Genomic DNA, 19,657 nt, shown 5'->3' on the forward strand with positions numbered 1-19,657 from the left:
ATTTAAGAAATCCAAAAAAACCCCCAAAAAAATCATACCAATGTCTGCACCATATGTGGTCGTTGCATTCGTAAGCTCTTAACAGTTTGGAAAACATCTAGGAGGCCTTCAGCTTTCACTCGCTCGAGAATGTTACTCAGTGCAATAAAAGTACCTGTTCTGCCAGCACCAGCACTGCAAAATAAATAGATTCAAATCTCACTAAAGCTGTGGAATCACATAGGTCAAATTAATTTTCTTTCAGTCTTATGTATGAAAGAATACCTTAATTTACAGTATTACAATAGTCAAAGCATCGTGGACCAAACACTGGATTTCATCAGCTGCAAAACACCACACTCCGCCTGTGGTGAAAAGCAGGCAGCTTCAATTATTTTCCCTAATGGTTCTGAAGATCTTAGTCAGTTAGTGAGAAGGGAGGAGGGAAGAGAAACAATGGAGGCGAGGGTGGGGATCGATAGGCTAGTTTGAGTCCTAAAATTATCGTGTTGCAAACTAACACGTGATTTCTGTTGTTTTCTCCAGTATTTTGTGAATTAATTAGTTCCTATTAATTTGTGTATTATATTGTTCAAAATAAAGCAGGAATTTGAAGTCATTACTTTCACTTTGGTGTTTTGGATATTTAAGTGAATGGGGTTACAAGCTTTGGTGTCAGGCCACCTCAAACATAAGTCTCTCAGACGATGGTAGGAAGATGACCAAAGAGCAGTTAAAGATGCCAAAACAAAATTAATCCCTCTGATATATGAAAACATTCAAAATTATTGAATAATACTCAGGCCATTTTCAAAAAAAGTTGAGTTAAAAAAAATCAAAACTAAGATCATTAGAAAGATTAAAATGAATATGTCAAATTGGTTTAATAATTACCTTAATTGTTTCTTCCCATTGAAGTCACTGCACCAGTTCTATGCAGATCCATTCCTACCAACCTGACTGTGATTTGATCCTACCCCTAGAACATCTGATTAAGACAGTAACCTCCTTCTTCCCACTCAAAGAAATCAAGTACCACACCTGCTTGATGCCCAGAAGTGACCTTTTTGTCTCAATATTCCTCCTGACTGTTGTCACCATCCTTCCTCTTGCCTCTGTGATTAGCAAACCAAGCTGCTTTTCTCCATGCACTTATTCATTACAGAGTATATGGAGGAAAGGCATTTGAGCATGTTAAATGTCTAAGTTGGTTCTTTCACACAGAATGCATTGGAGCTTGTCCATGATAATATTTCAAAGTGCTAGGCCCTTATTAACAATTAACTATTACCCTGGAACTTCCAAGTTTTGTATCATGCACAAAGTTCTATTCATGCCTCATATTAAACACACCCTTCCATATGCTGAAGAATTACATACAAGGCCTTTGAATTGCAAACAAGTTTTAGACTATTACAGAATTTGGACTTCATATCCTTGTGATGAAAGAAAACATTGGCTCTCTCTTTGCACAGTTTGATGAAAGCGGTGGGAAATGAGAAAGTAGCTAAAAAGTTTTATTTTGAGAAAGGACATCACTCAAAACAAAATATTTTGCCTAGGTACAGTGTAAAATCTGCAATTCCACTGTGCCTGCAGGCACAGTTAACCACTGAGGAAAGTGATTTAAAAGAAGCTAAATACTTTAAAAGCAAACATGAGAGGAAGTATTCCCACTCGACACTGTGAAACTTTAAATGTTGCTCAGTTCTTCAGAATGAATTGCTAATGGGTGTTAACACTAACATTTGCAGCTGCTGGCCCAGTGGAAATATGGATTTATTGGCTTAAAAATATGCTTTACACAAACTTAGAATCTTGTACTAATTGATGTTCAATCCTACCATTTAGTAAATAATGTCATGTAGGGCAAATCAACAGTACGCTAACAATGTGCACTGTCAATTGGAGGATAGAAGCAACCCTATTCTTCTGAATTATCCAATGCATAACACGAAGAGTTGTACAACCTGGATAGTTTGAATTGATTCTGTCCCAAGTAAACATACTGACAATGAAGAAGTCAACGAGGAACATAATGCACTTTGAAGCCGGCAAATTTTGTTATCAAGACTTACCCAAGATATCATTTAAATTTCCAAATGTGAATTTATCATTATTGATAGCAACAACCTGTGTCTTAACTTTCTGTCAACGTCCATTTGGATGCCTGGATTTTTCATCCAAATAGTTCTTAATACCTACATGCAGCATTATATTTCAGACAGGTACAACAATTAAAAACAAATTGAAACAAATTTGTTCTATTATGCCATTCTACATTTGAATGTAGATTTTGCTTTTGGCATGCTGGCTATAGATTTGAATTTTTGTGTGTGCTACTCTGGATTTCCAGCATCTGCAGAATCTCTCGTATTCATGTAAATGATGGAGTGTTTTCAGTATTTTGTGTTACTATTTCATTTTCTCAGCATCTGCAATTTAAAAAAAAATATTTTCAATCTCTCTTGATTTGCAAATCTCAGTTTCAAATCTCAGAGACCTTCTGAGATTGTGAGGAACTTCTGACTTTCTCTGTTTACTTCAGGTTTCCTGTATCCGCAGATGTTTTTTAAAATTTTAATGTACTGTAAACAAGTACACTCAAAGACTTCTATAGATGTATAGGGAGAGCATTCTGACAGGCTGGGGTGGGGGCGGGGGTCTACTGCACAGGACCGAAAGAAATTGCAGAGGGTCGTAAATTTAGTCGGCTCCATCTTGGGTACAACCCTACAAAGTACCCAGGACATCTTCAAAGAGCAGTGTCTCAGAAAGGCAGCATCCATTATTAAGGACCTCCAGCACCCACGGCATGCCCTTTTCTCATTGTTACCATCAGGTAGGAGGTACAGAAGCCTAAAGACACACACTCAGCAATTCAGGAACAGCTTCTTCCCCTCTGTCATCTGATTCCTAAATGGACTTTGAACCCTTGGACACTACCTCAATGTTTATATCTATATATATATCAATTCAGTTTTTTGCATGATTTTAATCAATTCAATATACATATACTGTAATTGATTTACTAATTTATTTATTATTATTATTATTTTATTTTGTGTTTTTTTCCCTTCTATATTATGTTTTGCATTGAACTGCTGCTGCATGACATATGCCGGTGATAATAAACCTGATTCTGATTCTGACACTGTAACATTCTGACTGATTATATCTTCCAGATATCTGACACAGAACTCCTCCTTCAAGTCAGATACAGTAGAGATTCAGTTTTGCTGCTCTCAGTACTTTAGAGAGCCAGTTGTCAACCCTCAGTAGTGGCTGAATATTGGATAATGAAGTACCTGCAGTGCACTATGATTGGATGATTGCCAGATTTTTGCTGCTGTTTCTGGACTGCTGCAATCAGGTCGATCATCCCTTTACCTTCTGCTGGAATGCCAATCTCAGGCCAGTCGTGGAAGTGGAATTGTCGAACTGTCCTCTCTGTGTTCTCCTAAATTTCAATAACAAATTCATTTTGCTTTACAGAACATTATTTGGCATTGGCCATTCTTAACACCCACATTTCAGCATAATGAGGTTAAAATTCAGGAATACTGTTAGATTCTGTGGTACATATAAATTTTGCAGTCAGCTATATGCATAAAATATAACCTGCTTAGCAGCAAACAAAAATATGTAATTTTGTGTTGTATCAACAAGGAGTCAATAATTGCTATTCCTGATTTACTAGATGAATGAAAGAACTTTATGACTTATTATATATCTAAGTACTTTATCTGTTATTAATACAACAGAGGGAAGGAAAATAAATGATGTACTAATAATAAGAGATGAAGTAAAGCGCATAAACATCTCCAGCATAATTATAAAAGCAACACAGAAATAACTGTAACACGCAGCAGAGGAAGAGTTCTGTGGAGGAAGAGTTTTTTTAGTCTTCAGCTTTTCATCAGAAGATGAAAACTCATTGACTTGAAATGTTATCTCTACATACTGGTGGCGGAACAAGAGGGTAGATGGTTTGTTCTGGTGCTTTCCATAACAGAACAAGTGGGATTTTCACACATGTGTGTGATAGATTTATTGTGCTATAGGCTCTTAATATCCTTTGATCCACTCACTCTGGGCTGATACTGTGGAATAGTGCTAAGGGTGTGCAGTGGAGTCAAGTGTATCACACTTGTCACTTACGATGATTTAGAAGAAAAGAATTTAAGAAATAGGAGCAGGAGTCAGTCATCTGGCCTTTCGAGTTGGCTCCACCATTTAATAAGATTATGGCTGTTCCACCCACTTGCCTTACCCCGATAACCCTTAATTCCCCTTTATGCAAAAATCTATCCAATGTGTCTTAAATATATTTATTTATTGAGGTAACCTCTACTGCTTCCCTGGGCAGAGAATTTCACAGATTCATTACTCTCTGGGAAAAATAGTTCCTGCTCAACACCAGTCTAAATCAATCCCCCTGAATCTTACGGCTATGTCTTCTAAGTCTAGTCTCAAATTATGAATGGAAGCAACTTTCATGGCTCTACCTTATCTATCCATTTCAAAACACGGACTGGAGCACGTTCAGAGAGAAGGCTACCTGCGGCCATCACATTAATATCAATGAACATGTCAGATTTGTGACTGGCTACATAGAAAAGTGCACTGAGGATGTCATCATTGTTAAACACATCTACCTGAGGGCAAATTAGAAGCCATGGCTAATGGCAGAGGTCTAGGCAAGGACGAGAGCCTTCAGATTGGGGGGGGGGGGGTAAAACAACTTTCAAGAGCTGCACTTTCCAATGCCATCAAGAAGGCAAAATAGGATTATTCACAGATAATATATAGCCATCTCTGTGACACCAAAGACATGAGGCACGTGTGGAAGGCCATTCAGACGCTAATGGACTACTAGTCCACCCTGAGCGGCAATGACTGTGCAATAAATGTACCTGTTCTGCCAGCACTAGCACTGCAAAATAAATGGGTTCAAATCAAACTAAAGCTGTGGAATCACATAAGTCAAGATAATTTTTCTTCAGTCTTATGTATGAATGAATACCTTAATTTACAGTATGATAATAGTCAAAGCACCATTTGCCAAACACTGGATTTCATCAATTGCAAAACATCACATTCAGCCTGTGGTGAAAAGCAGGCAGTTTCAATTATTTTCCCTAATGGTTCTGAAGATCTTAGTCAGTTAGTGAGAAGGGAGAAGGGAAGAGAAACATTGAAGGTGAAGGGTGGGGATTGATTGGCTGATTATTTTGAGTCCTAAAATTATTCTGTGGCAAACTAACATGTGGTTTCAGTTGTTGTCTCCACTATTTTTAGAATGAGTTAGTCCCTAATAATGTGTGTATATTATTCTTCAAAATAAAGCAGGAATTTGAAGTCATCACTTTCATTTTGGAGTTTTGGGTATTTATGTGAATTTGGTTATGAACTCTGATGTCAGACCAGTTCATGCATAGTTCTCTTCCTGATAGGTTGAAAGTCTTTTACACTTGGTTTGGCGCATGGAACAATGTGCCAGCGAGGAAAGCCCCCTTCCCACCAAGGAGCAGGCACACGGTCTGGCCGCAGCTAATGTGAGGAAGGGTCAATCCACATAAAGCTGCGGGGCCTGATAATGTACCTGGGTCAGGTGCTGAGAGACTGTGCAGCCCAGGTAACAAAGGTTCTAACAAATATCTTCAGCATCTCTCTGGAATCTCACTGCCTCCTCAGCCATCCAAGGGGGCTGACCATTCCAACTGAACATACATGGCTCCTCTGTGGAGAGAATTAGGATACTGTCCTGTAGCATTGATCTCAACAATAATGAAGTGCTTTGAGCATTTGGTTATGGGTTGCATTACATCCCATCTTCCTGCTACACTAGACACTTTCCAGCTTGCTTGTTGCTCAAATCAGTCTTCTGATGATGCCATAGCCTCTGCACTCCATTCCTTCATGTCCAACATGGAAAATGGTGCCTTATATACCAGGATGCTGTTTATCAACTTCAGCTTGGTGCTTAATATGACCATCCCTCAGAAGCTGATGGATAAACCATTCTTGTTGGTTCTCAACATCTCTTTCTGTAATTGGATCCAGGACTTTTTGTTAGAAAATTAATAAATAAAAAACAGTGCTCCCCAGGGCTGCATGCTCGGCCCACCACTATTCATGACTGTACTGCTAGGTCCAGTTCCAACCAATTCACCAAGTTCATTGATGATACAACAGTGGCTGGCCTCATCAACAGCCACAATGAGATGGCATACAGAGAAGAACAGGAGCAGCTGGTAGAAAGCTGGAAGCACAACAACTTGAGTCTCAAGTGGTCAAGACTAAAGAAATGATCTCACCTGGTACCTCAACATCACCCCTTTGGTCAAGCAAGCATAGCAGTGTCTCCATTCCTGAGGAGATTGAGGCAAGTGTAGCTCCCCCAACACCCCAATTCTAACTAATTTTACAGGAGCACCATTGAGAGTGTCCTGACCAGCTGCAACACTGTCGGGTACAGGAATTGCAAGGCACCTGACCACAAGTTCCTAAAAAGGATTGCAAGGACTGCTGAAAGGATTACAGGATTACAGGGGTCTCCCTTCCTCCCAACAGAGATACTTATCAGGAGCGCTGTGTACACAGGGCCCTTAGCATTCTAAATGATCCCTTCCATCCGTCCAACAATCTCTTTGACTCCCTACCATCAGGCAGGAGGTACCGTAACTTTAGGACAAGTACTGTTAAGATGGGAAACAGCCCTAAGACTATAGATTTCCTTGCTAACTCCCAGGTTTCATCATGTATGAAGTGTCAGTAAAATCAATTATTTTTTTAACTTGTGTCATAAATGCACCTTAATTATTTTTTTTAATTTTTTGGGGTAATATTACTTTATATGTTATGTGTGTGCGGTATATTGTATAAATAGTGTTGTGCACACATTCATGTGTGCGGTTGGATGACAGTAAACTGAACAGGAATTTGAACTTGATTATCTAAAAGCAAGTGAGTGTGTGTGTGTGTGTGTGTGTGTGTGTGTGTGTGTGTGTGTGTGTGTGTGTGTGTGTGTGCCCTTAACTCCTGGTGGAGGAGTCAGGGCGCTGTCATGACAAGCTTTTAGCACCAATCTTTTTGATGATTGCTCATCATACAGCGTGTCTTGGTCATCTGAAACCTGGAGGAGCCCATCCCTCTCCAGGTTCTTTTTTTAATGAGGTTGAGTTGCTAGCTCGACACTCAACCCAGGCATGGATGGAGAGCATGCAAGGGAGCCTTATTCCACCATCAACTCTGCGCTAAAACACATCTCTCCCATTTCCCGCACATCTGCCCTCACCCCATCCAGCTGCCACCCCACTTCGGATAGGGTTCCCCTTGTCCTCACCTACCACCGAACCAGCCTCCGTGTCCAACGTATAATTCTCCGTAACTTCCGCCACCTCCAACGGCATCCAGCTACCAAAGCACATCTTTCCCTCCCCCCACCTTCTGCTTTCAGCAGGGATCGCTCCCTACGCGACTCCCTTGCCCATTCGTCCTCCCCATCCCTTCCCACCGATCTCCCTCCTGGCACTTATCCTTGTAAGTGGAACAAGTGCTACACCTGCCCTTACACGTCCTCCCTCACCACCATTCAGGGCCCCAGACAGTCCTTCCAGGTGAGGCAACACTTCACCTGTGAGTCAGCTGGTGTGGTATACTGCGTCCGGTGCTCCCGGTGTGGTCTTTTATATATTGGTGAGACCTGACGCAGACTGGGAGACCGTTTTGCTGAATCCACTAATGCAAGGCAGCCAACTGGATTCGAACTCGGGACCTCTTGCCCGAAGTCCAGCTGATGCCACTACGCCACCAGCCATCAGTGTGAATCCACAAAGTAACTGTTTTAGTTCTGGATAAATATATGAGCCTCACCCTGTAAACTCACCTACCTGGGATGAACTTTGGGCTTTTTGACCGGGAGGAAATTACTTGGTGTTCGAACTACCAAAGATTCATCATTTTGAATCCAACTTCACCCCACACAAGACCCGCAGTGTCATTAATGTCTTGCCATTGCACAGTGTCAAAGGACATCCCAGCATCATTATATTGAGCCTTTCATGAAGTGGAATGGTCCATGAATGGTGACTAGGACACAGTTGGCAAGTGATGGCCCTGGGCCCAAACCTGAACCATCAAGGCCTCTTGTGTTATTTCTAAATGTCTCCATAATTGGAGAAATGTAGAAATAGCAGAAATGAAATTAGTAATAGAAAAATTAAAAATATAAACTCACTTAAAAGCACATACGAAGTGTATTAATTAATTAAAACATTAAATAATATAAAATAAAAAAGGACACATATTTACCCTTGCTTGCTTTTGTTATAAACATCAGTAACCCTATGCAAATTAAAAGAGCCATTCTGGATTCACTGAAATGGATGATGTAAAACTGAGAGAGTGGATACATACTGTAATAAATCTAACACCTTAAGTTAGTAAATTCCTGAACATGATATGCAATGGAGCAAGAGGTCAAGCATACTCACCTTTGATATTCAGCACACACTGCACATCTGTGATTCAGTATGTGGCCACAGAGGTGCAGAAGAGCTACTGCACAATGTTCTCTCTAATTTTATTTTTACAACTGCACCGGCCAACCTTTGCTTTGAGCAGGAAATTCTTACACAGCTTGAAAACTGCACAACACTTTAAATGCCTTTTTTGTAATATGCATGCCATGACTGCTTAGAATTAAATTTTAAATATCTCATACTTTTGATTTTATTTCTTAATTGTAAGGTATAACAAAATACAGGACAACAAAGAAAATCTTCCACATTTTGAAAACTTTTTCTTGCCTGTCTTTACTCCAGCTGCATGGCAACAAAGGCAATGTGTGTGGGAGCATTTCAGTTGTTGTGTGGCCACACACCCACACAGCTTAGAGGAAATAGTGCTCGTGCACTGCACTGAACCAGTGGTTCTCTCTGCATCAGTTACTACTACAGACCGACCTTCACCAGAAGTTACAGGAAAATGCATCAACAATTCGAAAATAAAAACAATGGCAGCCTACTATTTTTAGTTTAATCTTCTGTAAATACTCTTACAGTTAAAGTGTACTCTGAAGTGATACATACAGTGGTATTTGTGACTGTGAGATCTCTGAGACTGAAGGCATCAGCAATGTTGTCCTTCTTCAGCTCTATTGAGTATGTTCCATACGTTACAGATCCCTCAGAGGGCCAATACTGGCAACACTTCTCCTGCAGAAAGAACATATGGAATCCAATTGCATTTTATACCATATCTGGGCATTTCACTTAAAATTTTATGCTTTGTCCTGGGAGGAAGTGGAGATGACAGGAACGTACTTATGGCTTTCAGTGTTTTTCAGTGGTCAGTGTAAAAACAGCAGTTATTCTGGTCAACAGGCCTTTATAGCTAACTCAGCATTGAACTGGTTTTAGCTAAGGAACTGCTCAATCTTAACTTTGAAGGGACAGTCTTTTTAATTACCATGCCACTCCTCTTTTCTGAACACAAGCTGTACAATCCTGGTTTTGGCCACAATATAGGTTTGTTTTTGGTAAATATAGTATGTCATATTTGTAATGCTTCCAACATTTAACATAATTAACAACATTTCTCAACTCCAAACAACTAAATTACATGTGTTATTACCTTACATTACTTGAATCATTCTTAAATTTTATCCTCCACTTTGGGTATTTATTATAATTTATCTTCTAATTAGCATTGATAGATTTATCCAATGTCACTGATAGATACCTTATACATATCCAAAATACACATGCTTTTGACATATAATGAATAGGTAGGCAGAGGCAGTAAGATATGATTATGACTGTAGAATTTTTCAATAATAATATTCTGCTTTGTAAGTCAGTGATGCTAATTGTGTTTCCACAATATTATACCTGCTCTCTTTCTCTCAGTTCTGTCAGCATTACAATTGTGTGAGACTTGCAATCCCAGACCATTCTCCAAAAATCTTCCACTGTATGAGCAATAGGACCTTGAGTTGCAACAAAATAATCCTTCTGTCGATAGCCCTGTCATAAAGGAATTCAGTGGCAAAGTTAAACATGAAAATTGTGCAAGTACGAATTATACTGGATTTTCAGAAAGAAAATCAAAAATCAACAAGTAATATTTTTATTTCATTTCTATTGTAAGAGCCTTACCGTTATTGAAATAAGAATTGGAATGTGACTGATGTGCCACCAGTGGTATTTTATTTTTCTTACTGTCATAATCATTGTTATAATGCCAAACTCATTAAATGAAAGTAGAAACTGAAACAGTATCTACCGATAACTATACAAGATAGTAAACCCAAAGCTCAAGTCATTACATATAAACTGCTTGCAGAAAATTTTCACATAAAGATCACAGAATACTTTACGTCAATTCTGCCATTTAAAGTCTGGTATTTTAGATCACAAAACTGTAGCTGGTTGGGCAGATGAACTGGAAGATGTGTATGAAAATTAGCCATTTTTTCCATGTAGCTTTTGAAATCTTGAATCACAACTAACATTACACACTGTGAAATCGCATCACATCACATACTTTGAAGTGCACTTACATCTATGTATGAAGCATTGATATAATCTGAGAATTCTTGTCCCCTTTTCCTGGGCAGAACAACTCTGTTGAAATCATCTTAAAGATATAAAATAAAATGCAAGTCAGTTTGATAGAGAGAGAAAATATTGCAATGAAAGTAATTCTAACTCTTAAATTGGTGCCATAGTGGAACATGCCAATTGTGAGAATTGCTAGTTATGGGGCGATATTTCTTTTTATGGGTGAAGGATTAAAAAAATATTGTGCACTAATAAAGTATGGGCTGCCATCCAGTAACAAGGATGCTATCAACAAGTACATTAAAATACAAAGTTTATAAAGATTCTTATGAACTTTAGGCATCATAGAGCTAGAAGCATGTTCCTGTCTTTCTGTGACTGAAGTTACACTGATGAACCAGCCTTTGTTAATTCTGTAGGGATAGATACTTAACTGTTCTAATATGCATAAGAAATCTGAACCAAGACACTGACAATACAGGCAAAGGGATAAGTACCATTGATTGTCCCATATTAATACGAATGCCATCAATTGAAAACTACTTCCTATTCAAGTATATTAATAATGTAGAATTCCACAATGTATTCACCTACTTAAAAATAAAATCAGTGGCAATGAGTTTTCTTACAATTTGAAGCCATATTCTTAAGGGGCAAGAATGCACGGATAATAATTTAATGCATGGACTAGCAGCATTCCCCACACCTCCACACTCTTATGTGCTCCCAATCAACCCTTTTGAATACTACAACAGATTCTAATGGTCTGGAAACAGTTACAGGCTCTTCAACCACTCAGTCATTTAATTCATATTAGAAGTTTACAGACAGAATATAATCTACTGCAAAATACCTTAGCCAAAACACTGCATCCAGTCACACTTTTTATGCCTATGCGATCCAATATGGATCAATAACTGAAAAGCACAATGAAGCTACCACATTTTTCAGCACTGAAAATCTGACTAACCTTTCACACTTATGCCATTCATGTAATCAGTTTATTTCGATGGTATCAATACATATGCAAAGTTCCTTTTGGAATATTTGTAGGAAACCAAATTATTATTTTCCACACAAAATGCTGGTGGAACACAGCAGACCAGGCAGCATCTATAAGGAGAAGCACTGTTGACGTTTCGGGTCGGGACCCTTCGTCAGGACTAACTGAAAGGAAAGATAGTAAGAGACTTGAAAGTACTGGGGGGAGGGGGAAATGTGAAATTATAGGAGAAGACCGGAGGGGGTGGGATGAAGCTGAGCAGGAAAGGTGATTGGCAAAAGTGATACAGAGCTGGAGAAGGGAAAGGATCATGGGACGGGAGGCCTCAGGAGAAAGAAAGAGGGGGAGCACCAGAGGGAGATGGAGAATAGGCAGAGTGAGGGCAGAGAGAGAGAGAAAAGAAAACCAAACAACTAAATATGTCAGGGATGGGGTAAGAAGGGGAGGAGGGGCATTAACGGAAGTTAGAGAAGTCAATGTTTATGCCATCAGGTTGGAGGCTACCCAGCCGGTATATAAGGTGATGTTCCTCCAACCTGAGTTTGGATTCATTTTGACAGTAGAGGAGGCCATGGATAGACATATCAGAATGGGAATGGGATGTGGAATTAAAATGTGTGGCCACTGGGAGATCCTGCTTTCTCTGGTGGACCGAGCGTAGGTGTTCAGCGAAACGGTCTCCCAGTCTGCATCGGGTCTCACCAATATATAAAAGGCCACACCGGGAGCACCGGATGCAGTATACCACACCAGCTGACTCACAGGTGAAGTGTCGCCTCACCTGGAAGGACTGTCTGGGGCCCTGAATGGTGGTGAGGGAGGAAGTGTAAGGGCAGTTGTAGCACTAGTTCTGCTTTCAAGGATAAGTGCCAAGAGAGAGATCAGTGGGAAGGGATGGGGGGACGAGTGGATAAGGGAGCCGTGTAGGGAGCAATCCCTGTGGAACGCAGAAAGGGGGGGTTGGGAAAGATGTGCTTGGTAGTGGGATCCCGTTAGAGGTGGCGGAAGTTATGGAGAATTATACATTGGACCTGGAGGCTGGTGGGGTGGTAGGTGAGGACAAGGGGAACCCGATCCCGAGTGGGATGGCAGGCGAATGGGGTGACGGCAGATGTGTGGGAAATGGGAGAGATGCATTTGAGAGCAGAGTTGATGGTGGAAGAAGGTAAGCCCCTTTGTTTAAAAAAGGAAAACATCTCCTTCGTCCTGGAATGAAAAGCCTCAACCTGAGAGCAGATGCGGCGGAGACGGAGGAATTGTGAGAAGGGGATAGCATTTTTGCAAGAGACAGGGTGGGAAGAGGAATAGTCCAAGTAGCTGTGAGAGTCTGTAGGCTTATAGTAGATATCAGTAGATAGGCCGTCTCCAGAGATGGAGACAGAAAGATCAAGAAAGTGGAAGGAGGTATCGGAAATGGACCAGGTAAATCTGAGGGCAGGGTGAAAGTTGGAGGCAAAGTTAATGAAGTCATCGAGCTCAGCATGAGTGCAAGAGGAAGCAGCGCCAATGCAGTCGTCGATGTAGCAAAGGAAAAGAGGGGGACGGATACCCATATAGACTTGGAACACAGAGCGAACAAAAAGGCAGGCATAACTGGGACCCATGCGGGTGCCCATGGCTACACCCTTGGTTTGGAGGAAGTGGGAGGAGCCAAAGGAGAAATTATTGAGAGTAAGAACTAATTCCGCTAGATGAGGGAGAGTGGTAGTAGAGGGTGAATTGGTTAGGTCTGGAATCCAAAAAGAAGCGAAGAGCTTTGAGACCATCCGGGTGGGGGATGGAGGTATATAGAGACTGGACGCCCATGGTGAAAATAAGGCGGTGGGGGCCAGGGAACTTAAAATCATTGAAAAAATTCAAAGCATGAGAAGTGTCACGAACATAGGTGGGGATAGATTGAACAAAGGTTGATAAGGCAGTGTCAAGGTATGCAGAAATGAGTTCTGTATCATTTTCGCCAATCACCTTTCCAGCTCTTAGCTTCATCCCACCCCCTCTGGTCTTATCCTATCATTTCATATTTCCCCCTCCCCCCACTAGTTTCAAATCTCTTACTATCTTTCCTTTCAGTTAGTCCTGACGAAGGGTCTCGGCCTGTAACGTTGACAGTGCTTCTCCTTATAGGTGCTGCCTGGCCTGCTGTGTTCCACCAGCATTTTGTGTGTGTTGTTTGAATTTCCAGCATCTGCAGACCTCCTCGTGATTGCTCATTATTTTCCAGTAGTGATCCTCAATAGATAGTATAAGGAGGGCCCTTGGCTTCCCATTTTTTTATCAGCCCTGACCTCTAATGGAACTGATCCATTCCTGACTTCTCATCACACTCTCCCCAGTGCTGACTTTTGATTGCATCTCCAACCCAATTCCTTAAAACTGATGTCTGGCCAATACCTTGGTGTTAGCACATAATTTCTCCTCCTGACCTCTGACAAACCATCTCCACTTCCAGTCCCAGCTGAAAAAATCACAAGAGAACCAAGATACAATCAAACCCACCATCTGACACCCCAGGTCTAGCTACTCTGATACCAAAGAACTTAGGCCTCAATATGTCTTTGGATGACCATCACTTTTCAACAATCATTGCAGAGGGCACAGTTGGAACTCTGAGCATCTGTTGTGTCTCTGGGTTGAGGCAAGTTTCTGAGGCTCCTAGTCTCAGCTAAGAATACAATAAGTCCATGACTTATATGGCTTTAAGCCCACCATATTATTCTATCTGTCTGCTATTAAACAGCAAGGTCAATCCAAATCTGTTTTAATTGGTAGTTTTCCTTGAATTCTTATTTCCCTATTTTGTGTTTTCCTCATCTCATTCTTCAGGGGAGGCTTCAAACAAGAGAGAGTGGTTCTTACAAAAGTTTTGACACTGTGACAAAGCAATTTTCTAGCTTTCTCTAAGGCTACATCCACAATGGACCGGATAGTTTTGAAAACGCTGGTTTCGCGTAAAAAACGATAGATGTCCACAGTATGCGTTTTTGAAAATATCTCTATCCACATTGAAATGGAGATTTCGGTGAATCTCCTCCTCCTGCGCATGCGCAGGACACATCTACCGAAAACAAGCTACATGTTTGGTGTCGAATCTCGCCGTAAAAGTGCGCGTTTGTGTAGTTACAGACTAGAAAAACTTAAAACGATGGACAGCTGTTGGCTCCCACGCAGGAGAACTTAAAACTAAAAAAAACAAATACTGGAGCGTATGGCGGCAACCGACGGAGTTCACGGACAGATTGACCCGGCTGTCGATGAACATTGAAAAACTGACTAACTTTGTTGCATTAATAAAGCACCTTGTTAAATGTAGAAAACATGTCTGCATCAGTATTATCTTGTATTTCCATACAATGTTACATTAGGCTGTTACGTATCTATTGTCAGAGAAGTACTTGCATAAATAGATAAACCACCTTCATATGAGCAAGGACAGAAAACAGGCAAAGTGAGTACAGTATACTTATTTATTCAGTAAGTTATGGGTCAAAGTATTTGGTGAGTACATTTCTAACTCTTCTGGCTTCAGTCTCGTTGCTGTCTGTTCTGAAATTGTTAGGTTGCGTTCAAGAAAACAATGAAATAGCGCACTGCCTTCTGATAGCGTTTTCAGAAGTCTCCGGTTACGCTGTCCACACTGATCTGCCCGAGCAGCGTTTTCAAAAGTAACCCACCCTGGAAAGCGTTTCTGAAAAGCTCCGTTTTCAGGGGACAAAAACGCCGTTTTAGTGTGGACAGAGGGTAAAATGAAGAGAAAAAGCTTTGGTTACGGATTTACCCGGTGTAGTGTGGATGTAGCCTACGATGATCAATGCAAAGCTCCTTTGATAGAAATCACAGACACTTTCCCACTCTCTTTGTGGAATGCACTGCATTATTTATGCTTGCTGCCTCCCTTACACAGTGGGGTCACAATCAGGAGCTCGGGAACTGATGTAAGAAATTGTGAATGAGAACTGATGAGATTTATTTGAAGAAACATGTCCCTAGATGACAGTTTCCTGATGAGTAGTGGGAATTATTTCCAATATGTCTAGAGGTTGAACAAAAGTAAAGAAATATTCATTAATTTCAGATTTAAATCACTTACAGGGAATGATCTGAAGGACTCTGGCTTTTTTCATATTTACCGGTTTATTCCCTGTTCTCATATTGTCCTTCCTTATTCGGACCGTAGTTAATTTCTGTATTAACAATATAAAACAGGCGTAGTCAAGGCAAAATAATAATAGAAAAGTTAACACATTAGAACATTTATCCTGAAAATTAAAATGGAAAAGAAACAAAATAACAAAAAAACATTTAGTATTCAAAAAAATAATCAGGTCAATTTAATCCGTCTCCTTCAGGCACTAAAAAGTCCCTACGGTAGCCAATTGCAATTTGACTTGTGATTTGTGCAAGACCATAAGGAAGATTATGCTTGGGTTAAGATTGACCACCCAGATGATTATTGAGAGGCTGATGCCAATTAAATTGCCACCCTATGCTGATTGCAGTAGCTGTAGGATGGAAGGACAAAACGCTGAAATAATCCCTACAGCTTTTCTCCTGCTCTGGGTCTATTCCACAACATAAAGGAAGTACACTCCTTCCCTCAGTCCATGTATGTCAGACAACACAATCCCCACCTAGAGGCACAGCTGGTTTGTTAGGGCTGCCTACAATACTTGGTGAAAATTGTGGCATTTAAGTGGTGAAGTGCAAATCTTAAAGTGCAGAAGTTTCGGCATTTTGGGGAAAGGTCAAGCTTTCAATTAGGCACCAAAATGCACAACCTACTTTTCAAAGAGACAAGTATGGATAGCACAACACCCTTTTGGTACCCATTTCATCCTTTCAACAGACAATATCACTAATTTACTTCTCCAGCTCCATTCAGATGTCAAGTGAGGAGCCACAGTATCTGCTGTCAGTGTTACCTCACAGCCATCAAAAGAAAAGTGAAAAATCATCTGGATCTACCTCATGCCTGGCATGAGATTAATCTCCGCCAAGAATTCACCCAGGCATTTATATCTGTACCCCAATTCCACTTACTCTGGATAACTCGGGCAATAACTCACACATTGTCTTTACCTTCTGTGTTTTCATATCAAACTAAAATGCTCACCAATAGAGGGAGTTGCACATATTCAATAGATGTCTTTGTGAGGCAGCAGCTTCTGAGAAAACAAGCTTTCCTCTGTTCCTAAACATTCTACAATTTTAAATGTCTTTATAATAGTAGAATTCAGTGCACAAGAGGGCTTAAGTTTTTTTTTAATGTGCAAAATCCTGTGAGTCACTTCGTTGTTTAATTTTTCACTGCAGTGAAAATCCCCTAAGAGCAAATCTGCAAGTTCCAGAGTATTTTACAGTTGCATTTTAATCTATGACATATTTATTATGCCCTGGAATTAAGTGTCTTTGCCACAAAAGTGCTACTGATTTTTGTGCAACAGTGCTGATTCTATGGCTGCAGAGAAGTAGATATGAATAATATTTATTCATTTATTTTTTGAGATACAGTGTGGCCCATTGAGCCAAGCCACCCAGGAAACCCCAATTTAATCCTCACCAAATCACAGGACAATTTACAACAATAAGTTAAGCTACCAACTAGTATGTTTGAACTGTGGGAGGAAATTGGAGCACCCAGAGGAAACCCACAACAAGAATGTACAATGTCTTGTAAAGACTGCAGCAGGAATTGAACCTGGGTCGCCTCTACTGTAAAGCATTGTGCTAACCACTACACCACTATGATATCTCTTGAACTGTTTATGCTTAGTTGATTTAATTTAGCACATTTTCAGAACAATTTTTTGTTGCTAATATCATGTTAATAGTTTTTAGTTTCCCTTCTGAAAGTCAAAGACTTTTAAGAAATCTTGGCAATTGGGGTCAGCATGTTAAAGATTGCCAGAGGACTTTCAAAGGCACCTTTGATCTGGTCCTGCTGTCATGCAGAGCCTTACCCATTCACCATGTGATAGGACATCTAGTCTAGGTTTGAGGCAATGGAAAAGAGACACAGTATTATGGGCAACATGCACAAAATGCTGGTGGAACACAGCAGGCTAGGCAGCATCTATAAGGAGAAGCACTGTCGACGTTTCGGGCCGAGACCCTTCGTCAGGACGCAGCAGTTATTATGGGCAGCGGTTTCTGCTCAGATGTATCAGGCCCAAGATCAATTAATGCCTAGCAACATACACAAAATGCTGGAGGAACTCAGCAGGTTCCAGTTGACAAACAAGTCAACATTTCAGGGCAAAGCCCTTCTTCAGGGCTGAAAAGGAAGGGGGAAGATTCCAGAATAAAAGGGCGAGGGGAGGGGAAGGATGCTTGCTGGAAGGTGATGAGTGAAGCCAGGTTGTGGGGGGGGGGGGGGGGTGGAGTAAAGAGCTGGAGAGAAAGGAATCTGATAGAGAGGAGCATGGACCATTGGAGAAAAGGAAGAAGGAAGGTTACCAGGGAGAGGTGATAGGCAGGTAAGAGGCCAGAGTGGGAATAGAAGAAGAGGGAAGCAGGAGGGCATTTTTTTTATATATATCAGAAGGAGAAATCAATATTCATTCCATCAGGTTGGAGCTACCGAAACGGAATAAAAGGTGTTGCTCCTCCACCATGAAGGTAGACTAATCATGGCACAAGATGAGGCCATGGACCGACAGCTTGGAAAGGGAATGGGAATGGGAAATAAAATGTTGGGCCACTGAGTATTTCTGCTTTTGGCAAATGGAGCAGAGGTGTTCAATGAAGTGGTCCCCTGATTTATGACAGGTCTCACCAATGTAGAGGAGGCTGCATCGGGAGCACCGGACACAATGCCCAGTCCATCTTTAGTGACCAAAGGATGCAAGGTACATTTATTATCAAAGTGTGTATGCAGTATATCACTTTGAGTTTTGTCTACCTCATAGGCGGTCACGAAAGAAAGGAAAACCATGGAACCCATTCAAAAGAGAAACATCAAACCTCCCTTCCCAAAGCACAAAAAAAACAAATTGTGCAAACGGCAATTAAAAAGTGAGCAAAAACACAGAGTGTAAAACACAAAATCAAAAGGCGTATTTCAGTTCAGCTCAGTGCTCATTATCTGCAAGTCACGCTAATTCAAAACTCGCACAAGAATAGCAACAAAAAAGTAGTGACCAGAAAATTGAACACAACATAATGTGAATTAAAGTCCAATCGACAAAACATGTTGATTAAACCATCTTAATAACTCACATTAAATTCTTCTTCTAGGCCAGTGATGTCAAACTTCCCTGTTTTATTTCGGAGCTTCTGTATGTGCTTCTCTAAAGAGCTCACATCCAGTTCTGTGTCACCGTACAAATAATGTTCAAGAAGAGCTTGATAAATGAAGGAATACTGCATCTATAAGGAATAATAAAGTGAATAAAACCACTTTAGTAAAGTGCTTCCAGAAAAGAAGTGCAATTGTATGATATATCGTATTCAAACTAAGGGATAGTTCTTGGAAGAGCAACAGAACTGTAGGTATCGTGTACATGCACAGCACTGAGAATATATTAAATAAACTGAGCTGAGTTGTCCACAGAAAATCTTTATAAAACTGGAAGTCCAGTCATTTGTTCTCCTTTAAAGCTCTATTAACATCCGTGATGAGCATCAAAATGAATATAAACAGAATTATTGCTTACGTCAGTTTGAACTAGCTGTGGCCGCTGATTGCGAATTCGAGCCACAAAACCAAAGACATCCACCTTCTGCTCTGCATCCATCATATCAATCATAGCATCAATAACAATGAAGGTTCCAGTTCTGCCTACTCCAGCACTACAATTGGAAAAGAAGGGGAATGTTAGGTTTCAAGTTTCAGGAATTGACCAAGTAGTATCTACAGCAATAACATTCATGTGCAGTCCTCTCCTTCTCTTTGTAGTATTGTAAAGCAATGGGCAAAGAGGAGATGTGTTGCCGGATTTTAGTCCTTCCCACTTACAGAAGGGTCCATGTTTGGTTAATTCATATATGTTTCCTATTTTTCTACAAGAAGTTGGCTTTCTTCTGACTCCTACATCTTACATTAGGGATTCTTGGGTGTGGATTCACAAATATTTATCCAAGTTCTGTTTAAGAGCACTGACACCTTTAT

The 19,657-nt window shown here is 40.5% G+C and overlaps 1 protein-coding gene across 12 annotated transcripts in view; it reads right to left on the reverse strand.

Moving 5' to 3' along the window:
- Window positions 1-19,657, reverse strand: part of ptprea (protein tyrosine phosphatase receptor type Ea) — a 299,961-nt gene that overhangs the window by 8,039 nt on the left and 272,265 nt on the right. For all 12 annotated transcript variants that reach the window (XM_059947680.1, XM_059947681.1, XM_059947688.1 and 9 more), the window contains 8 exons: window positions 19,203-19,338; window positions 18,766-18,915; window positions 15,638-15,731; window positions 10,547-10,623; window positions 9,876-10,010; window positions 9,075-9,200; window positions 3,288-3,439; window positions 39-174 (listed from right to left, as the gene is read on the reverse strand). In XM_059947680.1, coding sequence (XP_059803663.1) covers window positions 39-174; window positions 3,288-3,439; window positions 9,075-9,200; window positions 9,876-10,010; window positions 10,547-10,623; window positions 15,638-15,731; window positions 18,766-18,915; window positions 19,203-19,338 — 1,006 coding nt within the window. The remainder of the gene's footprint in view (window positions 1-38; window positions 175-3,287; window positions 3,440-9,074; window positions 9,201-9,875; window positions 10,011-10,546; window positions 10,624-15,637; window positions 15,732-18,765; window positions 18,916-19,202; window positions 19,339-19,657) is intronic.

The sequence above is a fragment of the Hypanus sabinus genome, chromosome 22, assembly GCF_030144855.1.
Source record: "Hypanus sabinus isolate sHypSab1 chromosome 22, sHypSab1.hap1, whole genome shotgun sequence".
In the NCBI taxonomy this organism is placed as follows: domain Eukaryota; kingdom Metazoa; phylum Chordata; class Chondrichthyes; order Myliobatiformes; family Dasyatidae; genus Hypanus; species Hypanus sabinus.